At 44.6% G+C, this 21,998-nt stretch overlaps 1 protein-coding gene across 1 annotated transcript in view; it reads left to right on the top strand.

Moving 5' to 3' along the window:
* Positions 1-18,742, top strand: part of cacna1ib (calcium voltage-gated channel subunit alpha1 Ib) — a 110,984-nt gene extending 92,242 nt beyond the window's left edge. Inside the window, exons 33-36 of the mRNA XM_081380547.1 lie at positions 10,368-10,499; positions 11,870-12,011; positions 13,054-13,250; positions 17,021-18,742. Coding sequence (XP_081236673.1) covers positions 10,368-10,499; positions 11,870-12,011; positions 13,054-13,250; positions 17,021-17,557 — 1,008 coding nt within the window. The 3' untranslated portion in view covers positions 17,558-18,742. The remainder of the gene's footprint in view (positions 1-10,367; positions 10,500-11,869; positions 12,012-13,053; positions 13,251-17,020) is intronic.
* The last annotated feature ends 3,256 nt before the right edge of the window (positions 18,743-21,998 follow it).

The following is a 21,998-nucleotide window of genomic DNA, read 5'->3' on the forward strand; positions in this document are numbered from 1 at the left end:
ACTCAGTCTTTGAGCTAACTCAGCCTTTGAGCTAACTCAGCCTTCGAGCTAACGCAGCCTTCGAGCTAACGCAGTCTTCGAGCGAACTCAGCCTTCGAGCGAACTCAGCCTTCGAGCTAACTCAGCCTTCGAGCTAACTCAGCCTTCGAGCTAACTCAGCCTTTGAGCTAACTCAGCCTTCGAGCTAACGCAGCCTTCGAGCTAACTCAGCCTTCGAGCTAACTCAGCCTTCGAGCTAACTCAGCCTTCGAGCTAACTCAGCCTTCGAGCTAACGCAGCCTTCGAGCTAACTCAGCCTTTGAGCTAACTCAGCCTTCGAGCTAACTCAGCCTTCGAGCTAACGCAGCCTTCGAGCTAACTCAGCCTTCGAGCTAACGCAGCCTTCGAGCTAACTCAGCCTTCGAGCGAACTCAGCCTTCGAGCGAACTCAGCCTTCGAGCGAACAGCCTTCGAGCGAACTCAGCCTTCGAGCTAACTCAGTCTTTGAGCTAACTCAGTCTTTGAGCTAACTCAGCCTTTGAGCTAACTCAGCCTTTGAGCTAACTCAGCCTTCGAGCTAACTCAGCCTTCGAGCTAACTCAGCCTTTGAGCTAACTCAGTCTTTGAGCTAACTCAGCCTTCGAGCTAACTCAGCCTTTGAGCTAACTCAGCCTTTTGAGTTAACCAGTCTCCAGAGCTTCTCCCACACTGGCTGCTTCCGAGTCTCAGTCAGTCCCTCTCTGCCGCTCTCATCTCCCAGGTGGCTTTTACTGTCTCTTCATGCCAATTACTGAAACAAGACACAGGTGTTTGCACTTTGACCCACTTACGCCGCACTTGTCTCCCGATTCTCTCTCCCGTCACAGACCCCGCTGAACCTCGACCCCTTGCCCCATTTATGTATTTCTCTTGTGTGTATTTGAGTGACACATGTGTAGCCTGGTCCAACCAGACTCTCATATATTTCATTGACAAGCGTTAACTTCCTTGAAGGCGGGTTTTCTGTTGAAGATTAAAACTATTGGATCTGCCCAGAGCCACTCTGGATCAGCCATAACCAATCGCTAACGTTTAGTCATGACGTATGTCAAAATCAATCTTTTCCCGAACCCCGTGGGGATGAGGGCCACAACATCATGGCCACCAACAAAACTCAGCAAAGATTGTTCTTGCTCCGGCTTTAACTTCTGGATATTCGGCAGCGTTGCCACAACGGACCGAATGGCTTCGCTCGCCTCTTTCTCCGCCGCCATTACTGAACTACAACTCAAACTAGCGCACGACTTCAACGTCGTCGTTCTCAGCCACTCCCTCTGTTCGCTGATTGGACAGGTAAAAATTGGCCGTAGAAAACCCACGAATATACCGCAATCCCAGACGACGTACTGAAGGAAAATGGAAATTGAGCGGAAGTGCGTAGGAGGGCGGAGCCAGGCTAACACATTTGTGAGAAACCGCCAAAATATCCGTACGTTTGCTCTTTCCACTTCGTTAATGACAGACCCACAGAAGATCATCTCTTTAATATTTGGCCTCTTCTTTACTATAGAAATGTTACAGTCACTGTAATTTCTTGAACAATAACATGCCCACCGATCATGAGGGTTTAGACTTTTATTTTGAAGTCGCTATAGGAGCCAAAACACTGTACATACTATTTGGGATATGGAATAACCTTATATTTGATTTATAAGGGTTATATTACTACATTAATAGCTTATTGCTAATAGTAGTCGAACATAACTTTATTAAAAGATTATTATTTCTCAGTTATGTTTCTTAGTAATGTTAAGGAGGTTTACAGAAAACGATCATTGATATATTTTGAATTATAAATGCTGTTTTTGTGATTTGGAAACAATGAAAAACATTTTCTGTTTAGCTCAGGGTTTATGTTGAATTTAGGGCTACCGCCCCTTTAAGAGAATTGTGCTGGGTTTCCCGCGATACCGTTGAAGCGTTATAACTGACTTTGGACGCTCGGAGCCAGCTGTGAAATAGGACCTGAGCGATATAGTTTTCTTACCGTAGCCTATGGACGTTACATTGTCTTAGAAATATCAGACAGCATTAGTTTTGGTTTAAGAAATATTTATTTTATTACTCCTGTAAGAAGATTTCACTGTGGGACCTGAATAAACGGTCATTTTTGTTATCCTTTGACATTGGAGTCCTGTGGAGTTTTTTATACCCTGATACAACGTTCTACGGCACGAGTAACTAACTTTTGCAAGGGATTGGACTGCTGGCCCGAACATAGTAAGAAAACTGTGCTCTAGGAGGAAAAAGGATTCAAGAATCACGAACTGCTGGAGCTCTGCAAGGAAGGAAAAGAAGCAGATTGGTGGGCAGTGAGTACTGAAGAAAAGAGAATGTGGATGCTATTTGTGCTTTTTCTGTTGAGTGGAGACTCAAAATTTAACATGCTTGTTGCTAATTAGCTAAGTTGGTGCAACTTTAGCTACAATTTATAGCACTGACAGCCTCTTGTGAGAGTGATAGAGAAACGTCTTCACCAGGCAAATAGGCAAATTGATTTTTTGGTTCTCACTGTAACTTAAATTCATCAAGATGAGCCAAGCAGACTATTCAACCCCACAACCTGAACCTACTGAAGCTAGACAGGTTAAAGTCACAGCCAAGGCTTATGAAGAAAAAGTCCGTCATGCCATTAATAAAAGGAAAAACAAGCTAGGTCAGCTAACCAGCAAAATGAAGCAGATATCTGAGTCAATGGATGAAGGTGACGACAGTAACCTGCCAGCTGTAGAGAAAATGTTAACAGTAGAGTTCAATAAACTGTTTGGAGAGTTTTGTGAACTAAATACATCAGTCAAAGTGTTACTGGATGAAACATCAGAAAAGAATGCAGATCAGGAAGGATGGTTTAAGCCGAAGGCCGATATGTTTCATAACTTTGCTACTAAGGCTGAGAAATGGATAAAAGATGTGCATCAGCGCATAGCCGAGGCTAAAAAGACGAATGAGGAGATTTCTCCTGAAGATAGTGCATCAGTGTCTATTGCTTCGAGAAAGTCAAGGAAAGGGTCTAAAGCACCATCCTCAATATATTCCAAAGCATCCTCTGCATCAGCGGCCCGTCTGAAGGCTGAATTAGAGAGAGCTGAGCTACAAGCTCGAGCTTTCACTCTAAAACAAAAACAACTACTTGATGAACAGGAAGCTAAGATAAAAGCTGAGAGAGAGGAGTTGCAAATGCAGATCGCGCTTGCCGCCTCCGATGCTAAGTGCAGAGTACTAGAGGAGTTTGAAGGTATCAGAGCCTGGTCTAGAGTTAGCCAGCAAGATGGTATGAACTCTTACATAGAGAAGGCAAAGCACACGGTACCACAAGCTCCTAGGCAAGCTACGACTACTCCCCAAGCAGAAGTCAGAATAGAACCTGCTCGCAGAGGTAGCCATGGAGCCCCTACTAGGGATGTGAGGACGGAACAGGAGACTTTGCTACAAGAATCTTCGCCATTATCCATTATTGACTTCCTAATGAAACAACAGAACCTCACTACCCTGCCACCTCAGAAGATTCCAATATTCAAGGGGGACCCTATGGAATACAGGCTATTCATCAGGGCCTTTGAACATGGAGTAGAGGATAAGACGGATAGTGACAGGGACCGGCTGTACTACATGGAGCAGTACACGGACGGGCAGCCGAGAGAGCTTATACGAAGTTGTTTTCACATGGAACATCAAGCTGGCTATCGTGAAGCCAAGAGGCTATTAAAGGAGCACTTTGGTAATGGATATAAGATTTCAATGGCGTACATCGACAAAGCACTGGCCTGGCCGACAATCAAGTCAGATGACGGAGAAGCACTTCACTCCTTTGGTCTTTACCTCACAGGATGCCTCAACGCAATGTCGGATGTAGAGTACATGCAAGAGCTTGACAGTGTGTCCAATATGCGAGCTATTGCTGCCAAGCTTCCATACAAGCAGAGGGAGAGGTGGAGAAGCAAAGCATGTGCTCTCCTAGAGAAGGAGCAACGCAGCGCTAAATTCAGGGACCTTGTCGGCTTTGTGATTCAGCAAGCGGAAGAAGCCCTCCACCCACTCTTCGGCGACATTAAGGATGGAAACAAGAGCCATGTAAAGGCTCACAAGCCAGAGAAATCAGCCAGAACGAGTGGTGCTCAGAGAAGCTTCACTACTGCAGCCACAGCAGTCAAGAATCCGGCAGAGACTAATTTAAAGCCCAAGGGAGAATCACTGTGTGCTTTCTCGACCCCTTGTCTCTTCTGCCAAGGAGAACAGCACACCTTGGAACACTGCAAAAGGATGAAAAGGTCTCTTCACAAGGAGAAGATCGACTTTCTTAAGAGTAAAGGACTATGCTTCAGTTGCCTGAAACAAGGACACATGAGCAAGGCCTGCGGTGAGAAGATGGCCTGCCAGGTGTGCCAGCTTACTCACCCGACAGTTCTCCATAAGAAGAATAAGGATGCTACTGATGAAGCAAGGCAGAAGGAGCCATTGACTGACACGTCCAAAAACACAAAGCACAAGGTGGAACGAGCAGATGGAGAATCCAGTTCAGTAGTAAGTGGATGCATCAATGCAGAGATGAGGACCTGCAAAGCTACTGGGGCCGACAATGTTAATAGTGTTCTGGCGATCGTTCCAGTACATGTCAAGGCCAAGAAAGGTAATAATATTGTGACTACTTATGCGTTTCTCGACCCAGGCAGCAATGTCACCTTCTGCACAGAGAAGTTAATGGCCTCACTTAATGTCACAGGGAGGAAAACAAGTATTCTGCTGAAGACCATGGGAGGCGAGCGGCTGGTGAGCAGCCAAGTGGTTTCTGGTCTGGAAGTCAGCGGCATGGATGGCAACAGCTTCCTGGAGTTGCCCAACATCTATTCTCAGAGGGTGATTCCGGCACGTGAACAGAACATCCCTCTGCAGGAGGAAGTAGACAAGTGGCCTCATCTCAGTCAAGTGAAGATCCCAAAGATTCAGGCAGAGGTAGATCTTCTCATCGGGACTGACGTACCCAAGGCCATGGAGCCGTGGCAGGTGATACCCAGCGTGGAAGATGGGCCATACGCGGTAAAAACACGACTGGGCTGGATTGTCAATGGTCCTCTCCGTGGAGTTAACAGCCATGACACGACCAGTGGACTCATAAAGGTCACTTCCAATCGCATATCAGTGGCTACGCTAGATGAGCTGTGGAACCATCAACAGTTCAAGATCGACTTTCCAGAGTGTCAAAACGACCGTGTAGAGATGTCAAGGGAAGACATCCAGTTTCTGGAAATGGTCTCGCAGTCAGCAAAACTTATAGAGGGTCACTACAGCATCGGTTTACCACTGAGGAACACAGCTTTCAAGATGCCAAACAACAGGAAAGTAGCTGAACAGCGAGCTCTCAACTTAAAGAAGAAGTTCACAAAGAATCCTCAGTTCCATGCTGAATACTCTGCGTTTGTGGAAGACTGGATCGTGAAGGATTACGCTGTCAAGGTTCCCAATGAAGAGATCAGCCGTAGTGATGGAAAGGTGTGGTACTTGCCACATCATGGCGTATATCATGCTAAAAAGCTGAAGATCCGAGTGGTGTTCGATTGTGGGGCATCCTTCCAAGGCACCACATTGAATGATCAGCTTCTACAGGGGCCGGATCTGACGAGTACTCTGCTTGGTGTCATCACAAGGTTTCGGCAGGAGGTTGTGGCTGTAATGGCAGATGTGGAAGCCATGTTCCACCAGGTACGGGTTCCGGCTGAAGATGCTGACCTTCTGCGGTTTCTCTGGTGGCCCTCTGGTGACATCAGACAAGACATCGCAGAGTACCGAATGAGAGTGCACATATTCGGTGCCACCTCATCTCCGAGTTGTGCCACGTTTGCCCTACAGAAGTGTGCACACGACAGCAGAGGTCAGTACAATGCTGCAAGTGTTGACACAGTACTACGCAACTTCTATGTTGACGACTGCCTCAAGTCTGTCTGCTCAGAAGAGGAAGCAGTATCTATGTACAGCGACTTGAGGGCCATCCTTCATTCAGGAGGATTCCGCCTTACAAAGTGGGTGAGTAACAGCAGAGCCGTGCTGTCTGCAATCCCTGTGGAGGAGAGAGCGGAAGAACTAAGAGACCTCAATCTTGACTTGGATATGCTACCTGTCGAACGAGCATTGGGGGTCCGATGGTGTATTGAGAGCGACAACTTCAAATTTAGGATCATCATCCAAGAGAGGCCACCCACAAGAAGAGGCATTCTCTCCGTAGTTGGCTCTATCTACGACCCGCTGGGTATTCTAGCACCGGTGGTCTTGACAGCAAAGCTAATCCTCCAGGAGCTCTGCCGACTCAAGCTGGGATGGGACGATGACATTCCAGAGCACCTCGCTAAAGAATGGAACAGCTGGTTGGAGGATCTTCACTTGCTGAAGGATTTTGGAGTGTCTAGATGCTTCAAGCCCAGGGACTTTGGCAAGGTAATATTCAATCAGCTGCATCACTTTGCAGATGCTAGCCAAGAAGGCTACGGAACGGTGAGCTACTTGCTGCAGGAGAACGAAGAAAACAAGCTTCACGTTGCCTTCGTCATGGCAAAGGCCAGGGTGGCACCCCTCAAGCCCCTCACCATCCCACGCATGGAACTAGCGGCAGCTACCATGGCAGCGCGAATGGACAAAGCCCTGAGGTCAGAAATGGAACTCCACTTGTACGAATCGGTGTTCTGGTCAGACAGCACCACGGTGCTCAAGTACATCGGAAATAGAACCAGCTCGATTTCGCACCTTCGTCGCTAATCGAGTGGAAATGATTTTGAAGCTGTCAGAAGTAAGACAGTGGCGATATGTAAATACAGCCAAGAATCCTGCTGACATTGCGTCAAGAGGACTCGACGTGAGATCCTTCCTGCGCAATGAGTCATGGATAAAGGGGCCGGACTTTCTCACAAAGCCAGAGGAGGAATGGCCACAGAACCCAGACAACCATGGGGATCTAACCACGGAGGACCCAGAGGTAAGGAAAGCCGTGGTTAACACTACTGCAGTCGAGGAGCAGTTGGACACAGTGCAGCGGTTCCTTGAGTATTACTCCTCCTGGAATCGTCTGAAGAAGGCAGTCAGCTGGATGCTGAAGCTGAGAAGCACGCTGCTGACTCTGTGTCGTAAGAGGGAGGAGATGAATGCGTTACTTCCACTGTCTGAGGTCCAGAAAAAGATGAAGATCTTCAAGGAGAGTCTTCCAAAGACCAACCTCACTGTGGAGAACCTCAAGGAAGCGGAGCTTGAGATCATTCGTTTCTGTCAGCGGCGAAAGTACTCTAAGGAGATCTCTGTACTTCGGAAAGGTGAAGACGTTAAGATGAGCAGTCACATCTACAAGCTCAAACCCAAACTACAGGAGGGAATCCTTAGAGTAGGAGGAAGACTCAGCAGATCAGCGATGCCTGAAGAGGTGAAGCACCCTGTCATCCTACCTAAGGACTTCCATGTGACGGAGCTTATACTCAGAGATATACATGAGTGCGTGGGTCACAGTGGTCGCAACCATGTACTGTCCAAGTTGCGACTGAAGTATTGGGTTCCTGGTGCTCACTCAGCTATAAGAAGAGTCCTATCAAGGTGTGTGACATGTCGACGCTCGCATGGTGCAGCTGGACAACAGCAGATGGCGGATTTGCCCCAGGACAGGGTACTTCCAGATGAACCCCCTTTCACCTACACTGGAGTTGACTACTTCGGTCCGTTCGAAGTCAAACGGGGCAGAAGCTTAGTAAAGAGGTGGGGCGTTATCTTCACCTGCCTGGCTATCCGTGCTGTCCATCTGGAGGTGGCTTCATCGTTGGACACGGACTCCTTCATTGACGCTCTTCGTCGATTTCTAGCAAGACGAGGCCAAGTGAAAATCCTTCGTTCAGATAATGGGACTAATTTTGTGGGGGCGGAGAAGGAGCTAAGGAGAGCTATGGAGGAATGGAATGTCTCCAAGATTGAAAGCAGTCTGCGTCAGAGGGGCATCCAGTGGATATTCAACCCCCCGACTGGTTCCCACCATGGCGGCGTCTGGGAACGGATGATTCGGTCGGTCAGGAAGATCCTCAGTAGCATTGTAAGGCTTCAGACTCTGGATGAGGAAGGCCTGTACACCGTCTTGTGTGAGGCAGAAGCCATCATCAACAGTCGACCAATAACCAAATCCTCTAATGACCCATCAGACCTGGAAGCTCTTACCCCCAATCACCTCTTGCTTCTTCAATCAAAGCCTTCTCTGCCACCAGGCCTCTTTATGAAGGAGGATGTCTACGCCCGCAGGAGGTGGAAACAGGTCCAGTATATAGCCGACATATTCTGGAAGCGATGGACAAGAGAATACCTCCCACAGTTACAGGAAAGGCAGAAGTGGACTCGTGCTTCCCGGAACTTCGCTGAGGGGGACATCGTCTTGATCGTCGATGATTCTGCGCCCCGCAACTCCTGGGTCCTAGGTAAGATCATCGAGGTGGTTCCAGACGCGCACGGGCTCGTGCGCCGGGTCCGCATTAAGACGAAGACAACCACATTAGATAGACCCATTACCAAGGTCTGTCTTCTCCAAGAAGCTGCATGAGGCGGTGCTGAAGACAGCTACAGAGACACTTGACAGTTATTAGTTATTAGTTTAAGTTTGTTGGCTCCTTGTTGTTTTGTAAGGTAATTGTTTCTGAAATAAGAAAAATTAGGGGCCGGAATATAGGAGCCAAAACACTGTACATACTATTTGGGATATGGAATAACCTTATATTTGATTTATAAGGGTTATATTACTACATTAATAGCTTATTGCTAATAGTAGTCGAACATAACTTTATTAAAAGATTATTATTTCTCAGTTATGTTTCTTAGTAATGTTAAGGAGGTTTACAGAAAACGATCATTGATATATTTTGAATTATAAATGCTGTTTTTGTGATTTGGAAACAATGAAAAACATTTTCTGTTTAGCTCAGGGTTTATGTTGAATTTAGGGCTACCGCCCCTTTAAGAGAATTGTGCTGGGTTTCCCGCGATACCGTTGAAGCGTTATAACTGACTTTGGACGCTCGGAGCCAGCTGTGAAATAGGACCTGAGCGATATAGTTTTCTTACCGTAGCCTATGGACGTTACATTGTCTTAGAAATATCAGACAGCATTAGTTTTGGTTTAAGAAATATTTATTTTATTACTCCTGTAAGAAGATTTCACTGTGGGACCTGAATAAACGGTCATTTTTGTTATCCTTTGACATTGGAGTCCTGTGGAGTTTTTTATACCCTGATACAACGTTCTACGGCACGAGTAACTAACTTTTGCAAGGGATTGGACTGCTGGCCCGAACAGTCGCGATGAATGAACAGTTTGCATATATAGAAACATATTGATGTATTCTCCTGTGTTGGCGTAGGTTTATAGATTATTTATAAACACACATATTATTCATCTAACCGTTGCTCTCAGCAGTGAACGAGTCGGGATGTTCGTGAACAGTATATCACTGCAAAGGGGTTTCCAACTTCTTCTTCTTACCCCTCAGTGAAGAATGAAGAATAGCTGTGCAGTGAGTATATCAGCGCCTAAAGCTGTGCTAATGAATCATTCAGTGGAATCAGAACCAGAATCCCTCATGACAGACAGGCAGAACACGAGCTTATGAAAGATCACGCTTGCTCAGAGTGGCTGATTATATTATATGTAAGAGTAATTCTAAATGAAACAAACATGGAAAATGCGTCTAAAACATGAGGATTCACAGCTGAATATTTATGCATGAAGTGTGAAATCTCCTACAGTCACGATAAAACATGCAGCGTTTCAAATCCTGCCGTGACGGACTGCACTGTGTGTGTGTGTGTGTGTGTGTGTGTGTGTTTGTTTATATTACATTGTGGGAACCAAATGGCCCCACAAGGATAGTAAAACCTGAGATCACCTCCATTGTGGGGACCAGCCAGCGGTCCCCATGAGGGAAATGGGTTAATAAACATACTAAAAGATATTTTTTTGAAAATGTAAAAATGCAGAAAGTTTCCTGTGATGGGTAGGTTTAGGGGTAGGGTTAGTGTAAGGGGACATTATATACAGTTTGTACTGTATAAAAACCATTACGTCTATGGAGAGTCCCCACAAAGATATGTGCGCCTGTTTGTGTGTGTGAGTGAGTGAGTGAGTGAGTGAGTGAGTGAGTGAGTGAGTGTGAGTGTGTGTGTGTGTGTGTGTGAGTGAGTGAGTGAGTGAGTGAGTGAGAGTGAGTGAGTGAGTGAGTGAGTGAGTGTGAGTGTGTGTGTGCAGTAGGTCATTTGATGGTTCTGATCCCTGCATGCATCAGAGTTTGACAGCTTCCTGCAGTGGTGTGTGTGTGTGTGACTGTGTGTGTGTCTGTGTTTTGTAGATCCGGCTGGCAGAGGTCGAACAAACGTCTCTGATGTCGGAGCAACTGTCGGATAAATCCTCATCACCGGCTCTCACTGACATCAGCCTGGAGGACCACAGTGTGTACCAGCTACTGGACAGAGACTGTAAGGTGTGTGTGTGTGTGTGTATGTGTGTACCTGTTTTTCTATCCCGGTGGGGACTTCAACCTGAATGCACACAGACTCATGGGGACTCGTGTTACAGTGGGGACCTAAATTGAGGTCCCCATGGGTAAACAAGCTTATAAATCATACAGAATTAGTTTTTTTGGAAATGTAAAAATGCAGAAAGTTTTCTGTGATGGGTAGGTTTAGGGATAGGGGCAGTGTAAGGGGATAGAATATACAGTTTGTACTGTATAAAAACCATTACGTCTATGGAGAGTCCCCACAAAGATAGTAAACCAGACATGTGTGTGTGTGTGTGTGTGTGTGTGTGTGTGACTGTGTGTGCGAGTGTTATTATGCGAGTATATGTGCAAGTGTGTGTTTGTGACTGTGTGTTCTCGCTCGATCTGTGTTTCTGCTGTCAGACTCGACTCGTGTGGAGACTCTAGACTTGCACTGAACACTTTAAAGGAACAATTCACTTCAGTAAAAAGCCATCGTTTCACACTTGTGGTGTTTTAAACATATATGACTGGAACAATATAGTGTTCAAAAGTTTGAGGTCTAAGATTTTCACCAAGGCTGCATTTATTTGAAAAAAAAAAAAAAGGTAATTTTGTGAAATATTATTCCAGTGTAAATCATCTGTTTTCTATGTGAATATATAATAGTAAAGTGTAATTTATTCCTGTGATCAAAGCTGAATTTCAGCATCATTACTCCAGTCTTCAGTGTCACATGATCCTTCATAAATCACTCTAATATGAGGATTTGATGATTAAGAAACATTTATGATTATTATCAGTGTTTCAATGAATATTTAGAAATCTTTTGTAATATTATAAATTATTTTGCTTTCTCTTTTGATAAATTAATGCATCCTTGCTGAATAAAATCTTACTGACCCCAAACCCCCAGTAGTGTATAAATAATAATAATAACTCAAACTTCACTAATTGTAAATCTATCATTGCCATATTTATAATTGACTTCTAAAAGCCTTTTTTTACATGACAATAAGAAAAGATAAGAGGCTCCCCTCTGTGTTTCGGCCTGAAGGGAGAAGTCTCTCTTTATCTATTGTTTATAGCCATGAAAAAATAAAGGCTTTTTAATTTTATCAAGTGTGCCCGGGAAAACTAATTAATTAGCTTTTGCTTTTTTTTAAATCTGCACTCAGTTTGATTGCACTCAACTGATGTCCTTTTGTGTTTGTGTTTGTTTTTAATAGGGGGAAAAAACTTTCTCTCTCAAATCTCATTCAGTCCTAATATGCAGCGTCACACTGGAGATAAAGCATGATAATAGTGATGAGACACAGCAACCAAAGACGTGTGTGTGTGTGTGTGTGTGTGTGTGTGTGTGTGTGCAGGAGGAAGAGGGCAGCGGGGGCTTAAGCACAAAAGAGGTCGTGAGCAGAAGTGAGGGATCCAGCCCAGGAAGAGGAAGACAGGAACAGGAAGTGAGGCGTGAGGTCGGAGGTCATCGGCTCCGGTCTCCAGCTCATACCGGAGGTCTGTGTGTTCTCTCAGCTCTCTGCAGGGCTGTTCACATCAGATGTGTTCTTACTCTTTATGAGGTTGTGTCAAGTTAACATACATCTTGTGTTATGTTCCATTAATCCATCCAGCTTTTTCCTGTACACCCTAGCAATGCCAGCACCCTAGTAAGCATCTTGCAACCACCTACAACACCATGGCAACAACCTAGTGAATGTCTTGCAACCAGACCAAAAACCCTTGCAAACATCCAGAGCGCCCTACCATCTCCATAGCAACACCCTAGCAACCACCTACAACACCATAGCAACAACCTAGTTAACGTCTTGCAACCAGAGCAAACACCCTTGCAACCACCCAGAACACCCTACCATCTCCATAGCAACACCCTAGCAACCACCCATAACATCATAGCAACTCCATAACAACCACCTGGGAAATCAGGCAACCACCAGCAACACTTTTGCAACCACCCAGAACACCCTAGCAATGACAGCACCCTAGTAAGCATTTTCCAACCACCTGCAACACCATAACAACCACGTAGCAACACCTTGGAAAATGGTCAGAACCTTAGCAACACCACAGCAACTATATTGCAAACTTATAACAGCAACCTAGAACAACCTAGTTAACGTCTTGCAACCAGACCAAACAAACGTTTGCATCCACCTATATCACCCTAGCATCACCTTACACTCTGTTTATCTGTCTGTTTGAGACTGCATGGCATTAGAAGCTATTAAAACTACTTCAAACTTTCTGGTTAGTCTTTCTCAAGCCAACATCAAAGTACTCCTGAAAACTTTATACAATCTTTTGTTTTGTTTTTTAAAGAACCTCCATCAAAGAGCAGTTATGATGTTGCACAAATAGTCACATTTTGAAAAGTATAGTTTTGCACAGTTAATTGAACTGAAACAGCTGTTGTGTTCAGCTGATGGTTGTGTGTGTGTGTGTGTGTGTGTGTGTGCGTGCGTGCGTGTGTGTGTGTGTGTGTGTGTGTGTGTGTGTGTGTGTGTGTGTGTGTGTGTGTGTGTGTGTATGTGTGTGACAGATGTTCCTGGAGGAGACAGCCGGACGTCTTCACCTCTCTTCCATCTCCCAGCTGAGTTCTTCCACCCCACCACCGGTGCGATCCCCCAGGGCAGCCCAGCCACCGGAGCGGCCCCGCCCGGCTCCAGACACGCTTCTCCAGCCTCGTGGGCTTCTCTGAGGTCCCCGGGGGCCAACAGCAGGGTCATGTGCTCACAGGTGAGACACGCCACACGTTCAACATAACCAGGACTTGCAGTCAAGTGTCTAGAAGCCTAAATAAGTATGAAGGGGTCTCATGTAGACAGTCAGACTTCAAGCATTACAGTGGTCTAAATTGCAGCTTATTCTCGCCAACAGTCGTACACTTATGGGCAAAATCCAGTCATTCAAACGGGGAATTCGGCACGTTGACAACCTGTGCTTTATGCATCCCTACCATAGACTGTAAATAAATATGGGCGTAGTGTGCGTGACGTCACCAGTAGTGTTTCTTAAGAGCGTCCCTGAAGTGGGCGGAGCCGGCCGTCGCCATCTTGGCAGCGTCACTCCCGGATAAACGAAAATGTGCAGCGAGGCGGATTAGCTGAGGTGACGTGTGCAGGAAACTCAGAGGCGGAGACCAGGAGACTTGGTTGTATCTTCAGCAGGATTCTTTATTGAGGACACGAGCTTTCGGGAGCTAAGGTCATCAAGTCTGACTAAGGGAACTTTACATGGTATCTTATAGGCATTCAGTGGGCAGTCCTTGAATGTGCTGACGTTCTTTGAAAGTGATTGATCTTACACAGCCTTAGAGGTGACCACTAAATCAAATCATCTAAAGACAATAGAGGCAATTACCCCCGACTGAAGATAATGGTACCCCCAAAACTGTATAAACATCACATGGTCACAAGAACCAAAAATATGTAATCATTCACACATAGTTTGACTCTCAGTAGGAAGATCAAATACTGACAAAACCCCTTCAATGGAAACTCTATTGAATCTAATCAGTAAATCGATGCCATCATGTTCACCTTGAATGCCCAACACAGTGTAGTTCACCTTAGTTTTCACATGATGTGTTACAACATAAAGGACACAAAAACAGAAATCTGCCAATCAAAAGAAAGTTTATTTAAATATAAGAAAAAAAAAGGGGACTGTAGAGACAAAAACCCTGCGACTGCAGACAGTGCTGGCTGCACGACGAGAGAGAGCTCCCGTCAGGTGACACCAATTAACCGGTTGATTGCAGATTATTTACCAGGGAAACTGCAATGAAACACAGATTAGAGCACTCACACATAACAGATGTTATGTAAGGATGTAGAATCAGCAGATCTTAAAGGGGTGGTTCGGGATTTTTGACATCGGACCTCATTTTTAAGTCAGCCTGGTTGTTATTCATCAGTGGAGACATTTTTTTTTAAAAATATCCAGTCCTTATATTTGGATAGTTAGCCGATGCTAGGCTAGCGCGAGTCAATGGTAGATGCGTTAGCCAGCCATTAAAAACCGTTTTACCCACTCCACAGTGCACCAAACGCAAATCAATTATAACACTAGACTATCGATGCAAATGTACGTTGAGAGAATAATGTTAGAAATCAAACTTACCTTTCATCTCAATGATCCCAAAGGAACTAGTTTCTCAGCAGCTGCGGAATTTTACTTTGCTCCAGTTGGTAATGCGGCAAAAAGTAAACACAGAAAAGAAGCGCACTACAGCGTGTGCAGTACATGTGTGTACCGGCTCACTCGGTTGCCTAGGTAATCAATATCACTCCGCTGCTGCTGTAGACAAGGCTTATGATTACAGGGAACAAATTATAACTAATGCAATGTGATGAAAGGTAAGTTTGATTTCTAACATTATTCTCTCAACGGACATTTGCATCGATAGTCTAGTGTTATAATTGATTTGCGTTTGGTGCACTGTGGAGTGGGTAAAACGGTTTTTAATGGCTGGCTAACATCTACCCTTGACTCGCGCTAGCCTAGCATCGGCTAACTATCCAAATATAAGGACTGGATATTTTTTTTTTTTAAAATGTCTCCACTGATGAATAACAGCCAGGCTGACTTAAAAATGAGGTCCGATGTCAAAAATCCCGAACCACCCATTTAAACATATTCTTAAATTTGTAATCCTACACGTGACGCTAGACAAATGACAGCCGACAACGGCTAGTAGTGACATCAGCGGCAATCCACCTGTCACTCAAGTGGCCACGCCCTTAATTATGCAGAACTTTAAGGCTTAATATAATTTAAACGGATGAGTTATAAAAATATAACAGTTATAAAATATCACAGTCGTCATGAAGGGCAAAATTAGCTTTATAGACCAAAAACACTTTTAGCACCAGGCTGTAAACATGTGTTTTTCTGCTGTAAAGTTGGGCATTTTAACATGGGGGTTTATGGGATTGAGTCTCTTCTGCAGCCGGCCTCTAGTGGCCAGTGGATGAACTGCAGTTTAATCACTCAGTGTTGGATTCAAGAGAGAGACCGGAAGGTTACCGCTTGATCCCTTCACCATTGACAATAGACAATGGACCTTTGACTGGAAGAGACTAATTCTGATTGTGGATATCTAGTTTTCTTGCTACTAATTGGCTCAAACTCTCAGAATGTCTTTTAAAGATTTCAGGACACTGCACTGGAAAACTTTTTCAAATCCAATGACTAGTTTTTCCTCAAAACCTCACTATCAACTCCTTGAAATCCTGATATCCGGGTGGACTGGTGCACGCTTGACTCCCTGTAGGATGAGTAAAACACAGCAATCAGACGTCAACCAGTTCTATACGTTTACTTGTTTATCGCTTTGCTGTAGTGGTGCAACGGATCACAAAAATCATGGTTTTTGAACAAATACACAAGTTACAAGCAGAGATGAATACTAAATTTATTCTAAAGTTAGTCTAAAGTTACAAAGTCTAACAGTATTATTCAGGTGCAGAAATTAATAATTAAGCCTAAAATAACACTATTTGTTCACTATAGAAATTAAAGTTTCTTCTTTGTTAAAGCTGTATTTTGATGTTTTGTTAACATTATAACACAGATAACTGTAGGAATATTAGGCTGCTGTCACTTTAAGACCAAATAAACTGACAAACATCCGGTTTCTTTCTCAACTGTTCATTAATGACAGAACCGAGAGAACACTCGCCGAGACGAGTGTTTAGAGATCATAGTGTGTGTATGTGTCCGTTCAAGTGCAAGGAAACGTGAAAGATGAATCAGTTCGGTGTTCGAGCGCTGTCTAAAACGCACCTCTCTCTCTCTCTCTCTCTCTCTCTCTCTCTCTCTCTCTCTCTCTCTCTCTCTCTCTCTCTCTCTCTCTCTCTCTCTCTCTCTCTCTCTCTCTCCCTCCCCGTCTCTCTCTCTCTCTCCCCATCTCTCTCCCCCCCCCCCTCTCTCTCTCTCTCCCTCCCCGTCTCTCTCTCTCCCCCCCCATCTCTCTCCCCCCCCCCTCTCTCTCTCTCTCCCTCCCCGTCTCTCTCTCTCTCTCCCCATCTCTCTCTCCCCCCCCCCCCCTCTCTCTCTCTCTCTCTCTCTCTCTCCCTCCCCGTCTCTCTCTCTCTCTCCCCATCTCTCTCTCCCCCCCCCTCTCTCTCTCTCTCCCTCCCCGTCTCTCTCTCTCTCTCCCCATCTCTCTCTCTCTCCCCCCCCCCCTCTCTCTCTCTCTCTCTCTCTCCCTCCCCGTCTCTCTCTCTCTCTGTGAACACAGATAACGTGTGAGTCTCGATTTTCGCTGCTTCTTCCACGTTTAAAATTGTTGTGTAAGTTGGCAAGACAAAACGCATCCAAATGATAAACTTTCACTCTATGATGGTTCAATTTAGCAGTTATTCCGCGAATGGCATGCGTGCCGAACCGTGGGGAGCTGATCCGTACGGATCACGATCAACTGCGACCCGTTGCACCCCTACTTTGCTTTGATCGTGGTTTGCTTCTCCTTCCAGTGACTGTTTTGTTGTTTGTTGCTGCAGACGTCCCACAGTAACTCGTCACTGGCCACGGGCAGTTCCAGAGGGAGTCTACAGACCACGCTAGAGGAGGGATTCTCCGCGCCAGGAGATCCGATGCGTCCCTTAATCTGCAGAACCCACGTTCCCCCTCCAGAACGCACTCAGAGACCTCGTGCTGCACAGACTGCGCTCAACCTCCAGGCCACCAGGGGGCGGCAGAGGACTCGGAGCAGACACAGTGACTGCACAGTGATCCGACGGGACTCCACAGAACCCTCCGATGAGGATACAAGAGTTAGACCTGGTCCGGCTGGTAATCCTGAACAATTATCGGATAACTTGAGTAGCTTCTCTCTGACGTCTCTGCACCCGCCCGACTCTCTAGCGCCGCCGCTGGCCAAGAAGTGCAACAGCACTGGGAGTTTAGTGGTCCAGAATAAAGATGGGAGATGCTTAATCGGATTCAACCCCTGGACTGACGCGACAAGTGAGGAAACTGAGACTGAGACCAAGACGTGTAGACAGACTGTGGGTTCTAGTTGGCGTAAGAACAGATGAAATGCGCGTTTTGCTCCAGGAATGGGACGATGTATGATGTATTTTCTGGACTCATCTCCACTTTTTGACACAAATCTGATTATAAACCAGTCAAAACTCCGTTCTTCTTCAGGGCATACACTGGACGCCTCAGAGGAGATGCAGTAGACATGGAGGAGCGTACTGTAAAATGTTCTGCAGCATCAACTGAGGAACTCTCCTCTCCCACCAGCCGGAGCGTGTAGCGGACTCTAGGACACACTGGGCGTGTAGCATGTGACGCACTCAAACGCAGAAAGCTGATGTATGAAGCCACGGTTGTGTCATGTCGAAATTACCGCCATTGTTCTGTACTGTGGTTACGAAAATCATTTTCTTCTTCGGCATTTTTGTCTTGCATTCCAGTAAAAGTGAGACACTGGCTACGTTTACATGCAACCAAATAATCCGTTAGCAATGGGACTGACGGCTCAGTCGGACTGAATAGCCTTCATGTGAACAGACCCTTAATGATTCTCTAATCCGATCGAGAGAACATGTAAACACTTGATTGGATTGAAAATTTTACTGCGTGATAAACATAAGCACAACGGTTCATATGCGCATTTACTCCAAATTATGACCAGAAATGGATAAATATTAAATCTGCTGTTTAAAAAAAATAAAGAACCAATGTAGGAGAATAAGTATTATGCGCAAACCGCAGGAAACTCTGTATATTCGTGCAGTGTGCGCATGTCAAAAATGTAAACACTACGTTCGGATTTATGAATCTGAATGAATTCAGTCCGGTTGAAACAGAAGTTGTAAACATAGCCACTGTGAAGGATAAGACTTGTTTTCAGAGAATATCAGTTGAAATTTGCTGGCAAATTGTCTTGTTTAAAGCATAAAGTTGACTAAATTTAGTATTTGTTTGTATTGTAAGACATATTCTCTGAAGGATGTTTGGATACTTGTACTGGGAATCAAGCAAAAATACTGAACAAGACTAGAGGTGCGTCTGCAATCTTATACTAAGTACTGCGTTTGATAGGAAATGTACTTTGAGAGTATTTAAAATGAATCAAAGAAATTCGGGTATAATACATGCCATGTTGTCATTAGCTGTGTTTCCATCCAATGTTGTGAATTTAACTTGTGCGCAAAATTGGAATATCGCATAAAACATTTGCGAATAAAGTAGCGTTTCCATCCCACGTGTTCAAGAGAACAAAATCGTCACTTCTTGGGAAACTGGCACTAAATATCAGTAATAAACTGTAAGTTTCTGCAGTCGGCTGTTTTCCCTCCGTCATAAACGAGTGTCTCAGAGCGTCAGACGAAACACGGTAAACGCTGTCGTGTTCTCTAGCGTTCGGATGCTGGTGTTCGGGAACACACTGGTGTGTGTGAGACGCTTCTGGAGGGAATTACACCAAATCATTCTGATCACACACTTTCAGAAACACCAAACCAACATTAGAGACGCTGCAACGCCATTGGTCCGCTGGTTACTCCAGTTGTCCAATCACAGGCAAAGTCACAAAGTTATGGTTGCACATCGAGGGATTTATTCATTTTCCATGATAGTTTGTGCATGTCTTCTTATCGGATAGATGCATCCTCCTCAACTGAGCGTATAAGGTTATGCACACTTTTAAGTCCATCCATAGAGACAGAGCGCAACGCATCATAATCAGAAGACCACGCCCACCGGGGGGGAAACAGTCCAGCGGTCTCCATTGACTTTGCATTGCGAGAGGCTGCCTCCTTGTCATTTCTTGCTTCTAACAAAAGACAGAATAATGTCTAAAAGCTGCTGTGTGACAAGGTGTACAGCAAACAAGCTAAGAAACCCAGAAATACGTTTTCATAAGCTGTCGACCCAAAAAAAATAGCGTTTGAGGACATAAAAGTGGATACAGGCTGGAACGAATGGGTAAATTGTGGGATCCTGACACTCAGTATGCACTAAAAATACACCATGTGTGCAGTAAGTTAAACATTTGGTCACTGGTGAGTCAAATATCCAAATGTCAGTTTTATATATTATATTTCTGTAAGATAAACTATCCTGTGTTGCCGATTACGGTCTCCTCCAGCGGGCGTGCGTTAGTTCTCAGAGTAATGAGACACGTGACGCTCTGTGTCAACTGCCTAAACACGCGTTTTTTGGGGTCGAGAGCTAATAAATTAATAAACTAATTTCTTCTTAGCTTGTTTGCTGTACACCTTGTCACACAGCAGCTTTTAGGCGCAAGAAATGACAAGGAGGCAGCCTCTCGCAATGCAAAGTCAATGGAGACTTTTTGATTGGTTTCCCCCCGGGTGTGGGCGTGGCCTAAATACGCTCTGTCTCTATGGCTACTGTCGCTTCACTGCAGTTCAGACTCCTCTCCCGTGGCCTCATGGGATATTAGTGTTCATCAGATGTGCACAGAATCTCGCCGGAAGTATTAGGTCCTTCGGCTATGATTCTGTTTTACAAATTTGGACATACATTAGGGAAGTAGATCTATTTTTCATACATTTTGTAATGAACTGAATATTTTCAGTGTAAAAACCAAAATGGCAGCAGTTTTGGCGGTAAAAGATAGTTTGGTACATCTGAGAATGAGCGACAGACTCAAAAGAAGCATGATCACGCTGATTGTCGCTCTATAATGAAGCGTGTAATAGAGATGTGTTCGGCTGTGATCGCGTGCAGTGATTCTGGCATGACGCGAGCGAGGCAAACAACGGCGTCTTTCGCTTGTAGGAGGATTGAGTTTAGCAGCCGCCCACTGATCATTAGCGTGCTGCTCACTGATGAATGTGTGATGGTCGTTAGCAACATTTACTTCAGGGTTTGTTTTTGGATGCTCTGTGTTGCTAGAGTAATGACGGCAGAGACAGAAACATGAGCTCTGATCTGAAAGCCAGAACACATCTTCAGGGTCACTCCTCAACAAACTCTGAGTCGTGCTTTGGAGTTGGACTGACATTTTTCATCAGGTTTCATCATCCCAACAGGGTAAAACCTGATTCTAAGCATGTATGTGTAATTCATGGGTGAGATTATGCAAATTGTGATTAGCTGTGCAGCCTATTTACAAATGATTGGAAAAATCAAATCTGAAGATAACGAAGCATCTGTAAATCTGGAGAGGAGTTTTTGGGAAGGGCCGTTTTATGCACCATTTACTCCAGATGTATTTATCACATGAAAGTGATGAATGAAGGCCAGTGTGTGTGTGCTGTGTACTGTTTGTGTTCATTAAAGTATTGCATGAGCGTTTCAGTTCAGTCTCTGGTGAAGGTCGAGTGAAGATCCCTATGTAGACGGCAAGGTCGCACACTAGGGTTCGGATCAGAGCGGATGTTTGTCTCTGGAAGACGAGCACGAGAGATGATGTCACTGTTCTGTGAAGACGGCAAAAAGTGTTTAATTTTTAAGGTATTGGGTGAAATGTCATTCTTCTACTTTTGCATTTTGTAGTCTCACTAAAAACAGAACATCACATTTGGAGGATGACGAAGTCTGAGGCCCTGAACACACACTCTTCCAGCTGTACGTGACATTTCACTCATCAGTTATATGCATTCATGCAAGTTTGAGTTGTAATTCCAGCATTGGCGTCGTCTTCTACGGTCAGTTTTCTCCTCCAGATCAAGAATCTTATATATGATTTTTCGTCTCCAGTTGAACAGAGAAATGTTCTGTCAGAAACGTGTGTGTGTGTACGGTGACGTTTCTGCTGAAACGGAGGCAGATCGGGGAAATGATTCCGCTGATTTGTTGGTAAAGGACTCTCAAAATGCACATTAATTTGCATGATTGCATTTGAATTCATGTAGTCTTTTAGTGTCCTTATTCCAAATCTCCTGCTGGATCTATGAGAAGGAATTCGGAGCAAATCATTGACAAAGACTAAACAAACACATTTTTGCATTCAAAATGTGACTTTTAAAAAAAATATTTTGATGATATATGATAATATACACCTCCAATATTTCTGGATTTGCTCTGAAATGTTCCATCTTTTCATTGTTGCTAGAAGAAAATTTAGTTCAAATAATCGAGGCATGTTTTCCACACTCTTTGAACGGAAAAATATGTAATTATATTCATCAGTTGGACAATAAATAGTACTAAGTAACAATATTTAACTCTATTTTTACTGAAACATGTTAGAGCCTGTTAAATGGCACAGACTTTGAAACGATGAAGCATCTAAGTGGAGTGAAGCGTTCAGAAGTCAGTGATTCATGTGAATGAACTCGATCAGTGTGTTTTCTTTGACTTTTTCGTGTGTGTGTGTGTGTGTGTGTGTGTGTTGTGAGACGAGGGACGGGTGTGAAACTGGCCAAATATAAAGCATTTAAAACCATTGCAATATTTACTTATCTTGATTTTTTATTGCCAATAGAAGTCTATGGTAGATCTTCTATATTCTATATGAACTGGTCGGTCGGTGTCGTCTTCAGTGATCTCTGTCAG

The sequence above is a fragment of the Scardinius erythrophthalmus genome, assembly GCF_964197995.2.
Source record: "Scardinius erythrophthalmus genome assembly, chromosome: 12".
Classification (NCBI taxonomy): Eukaryota; Metazoa; Chordata; class Actinopteri; order Cypriniformes; family Leuciscidae; genus Scardinius; species Scardinius erythrophthalmus.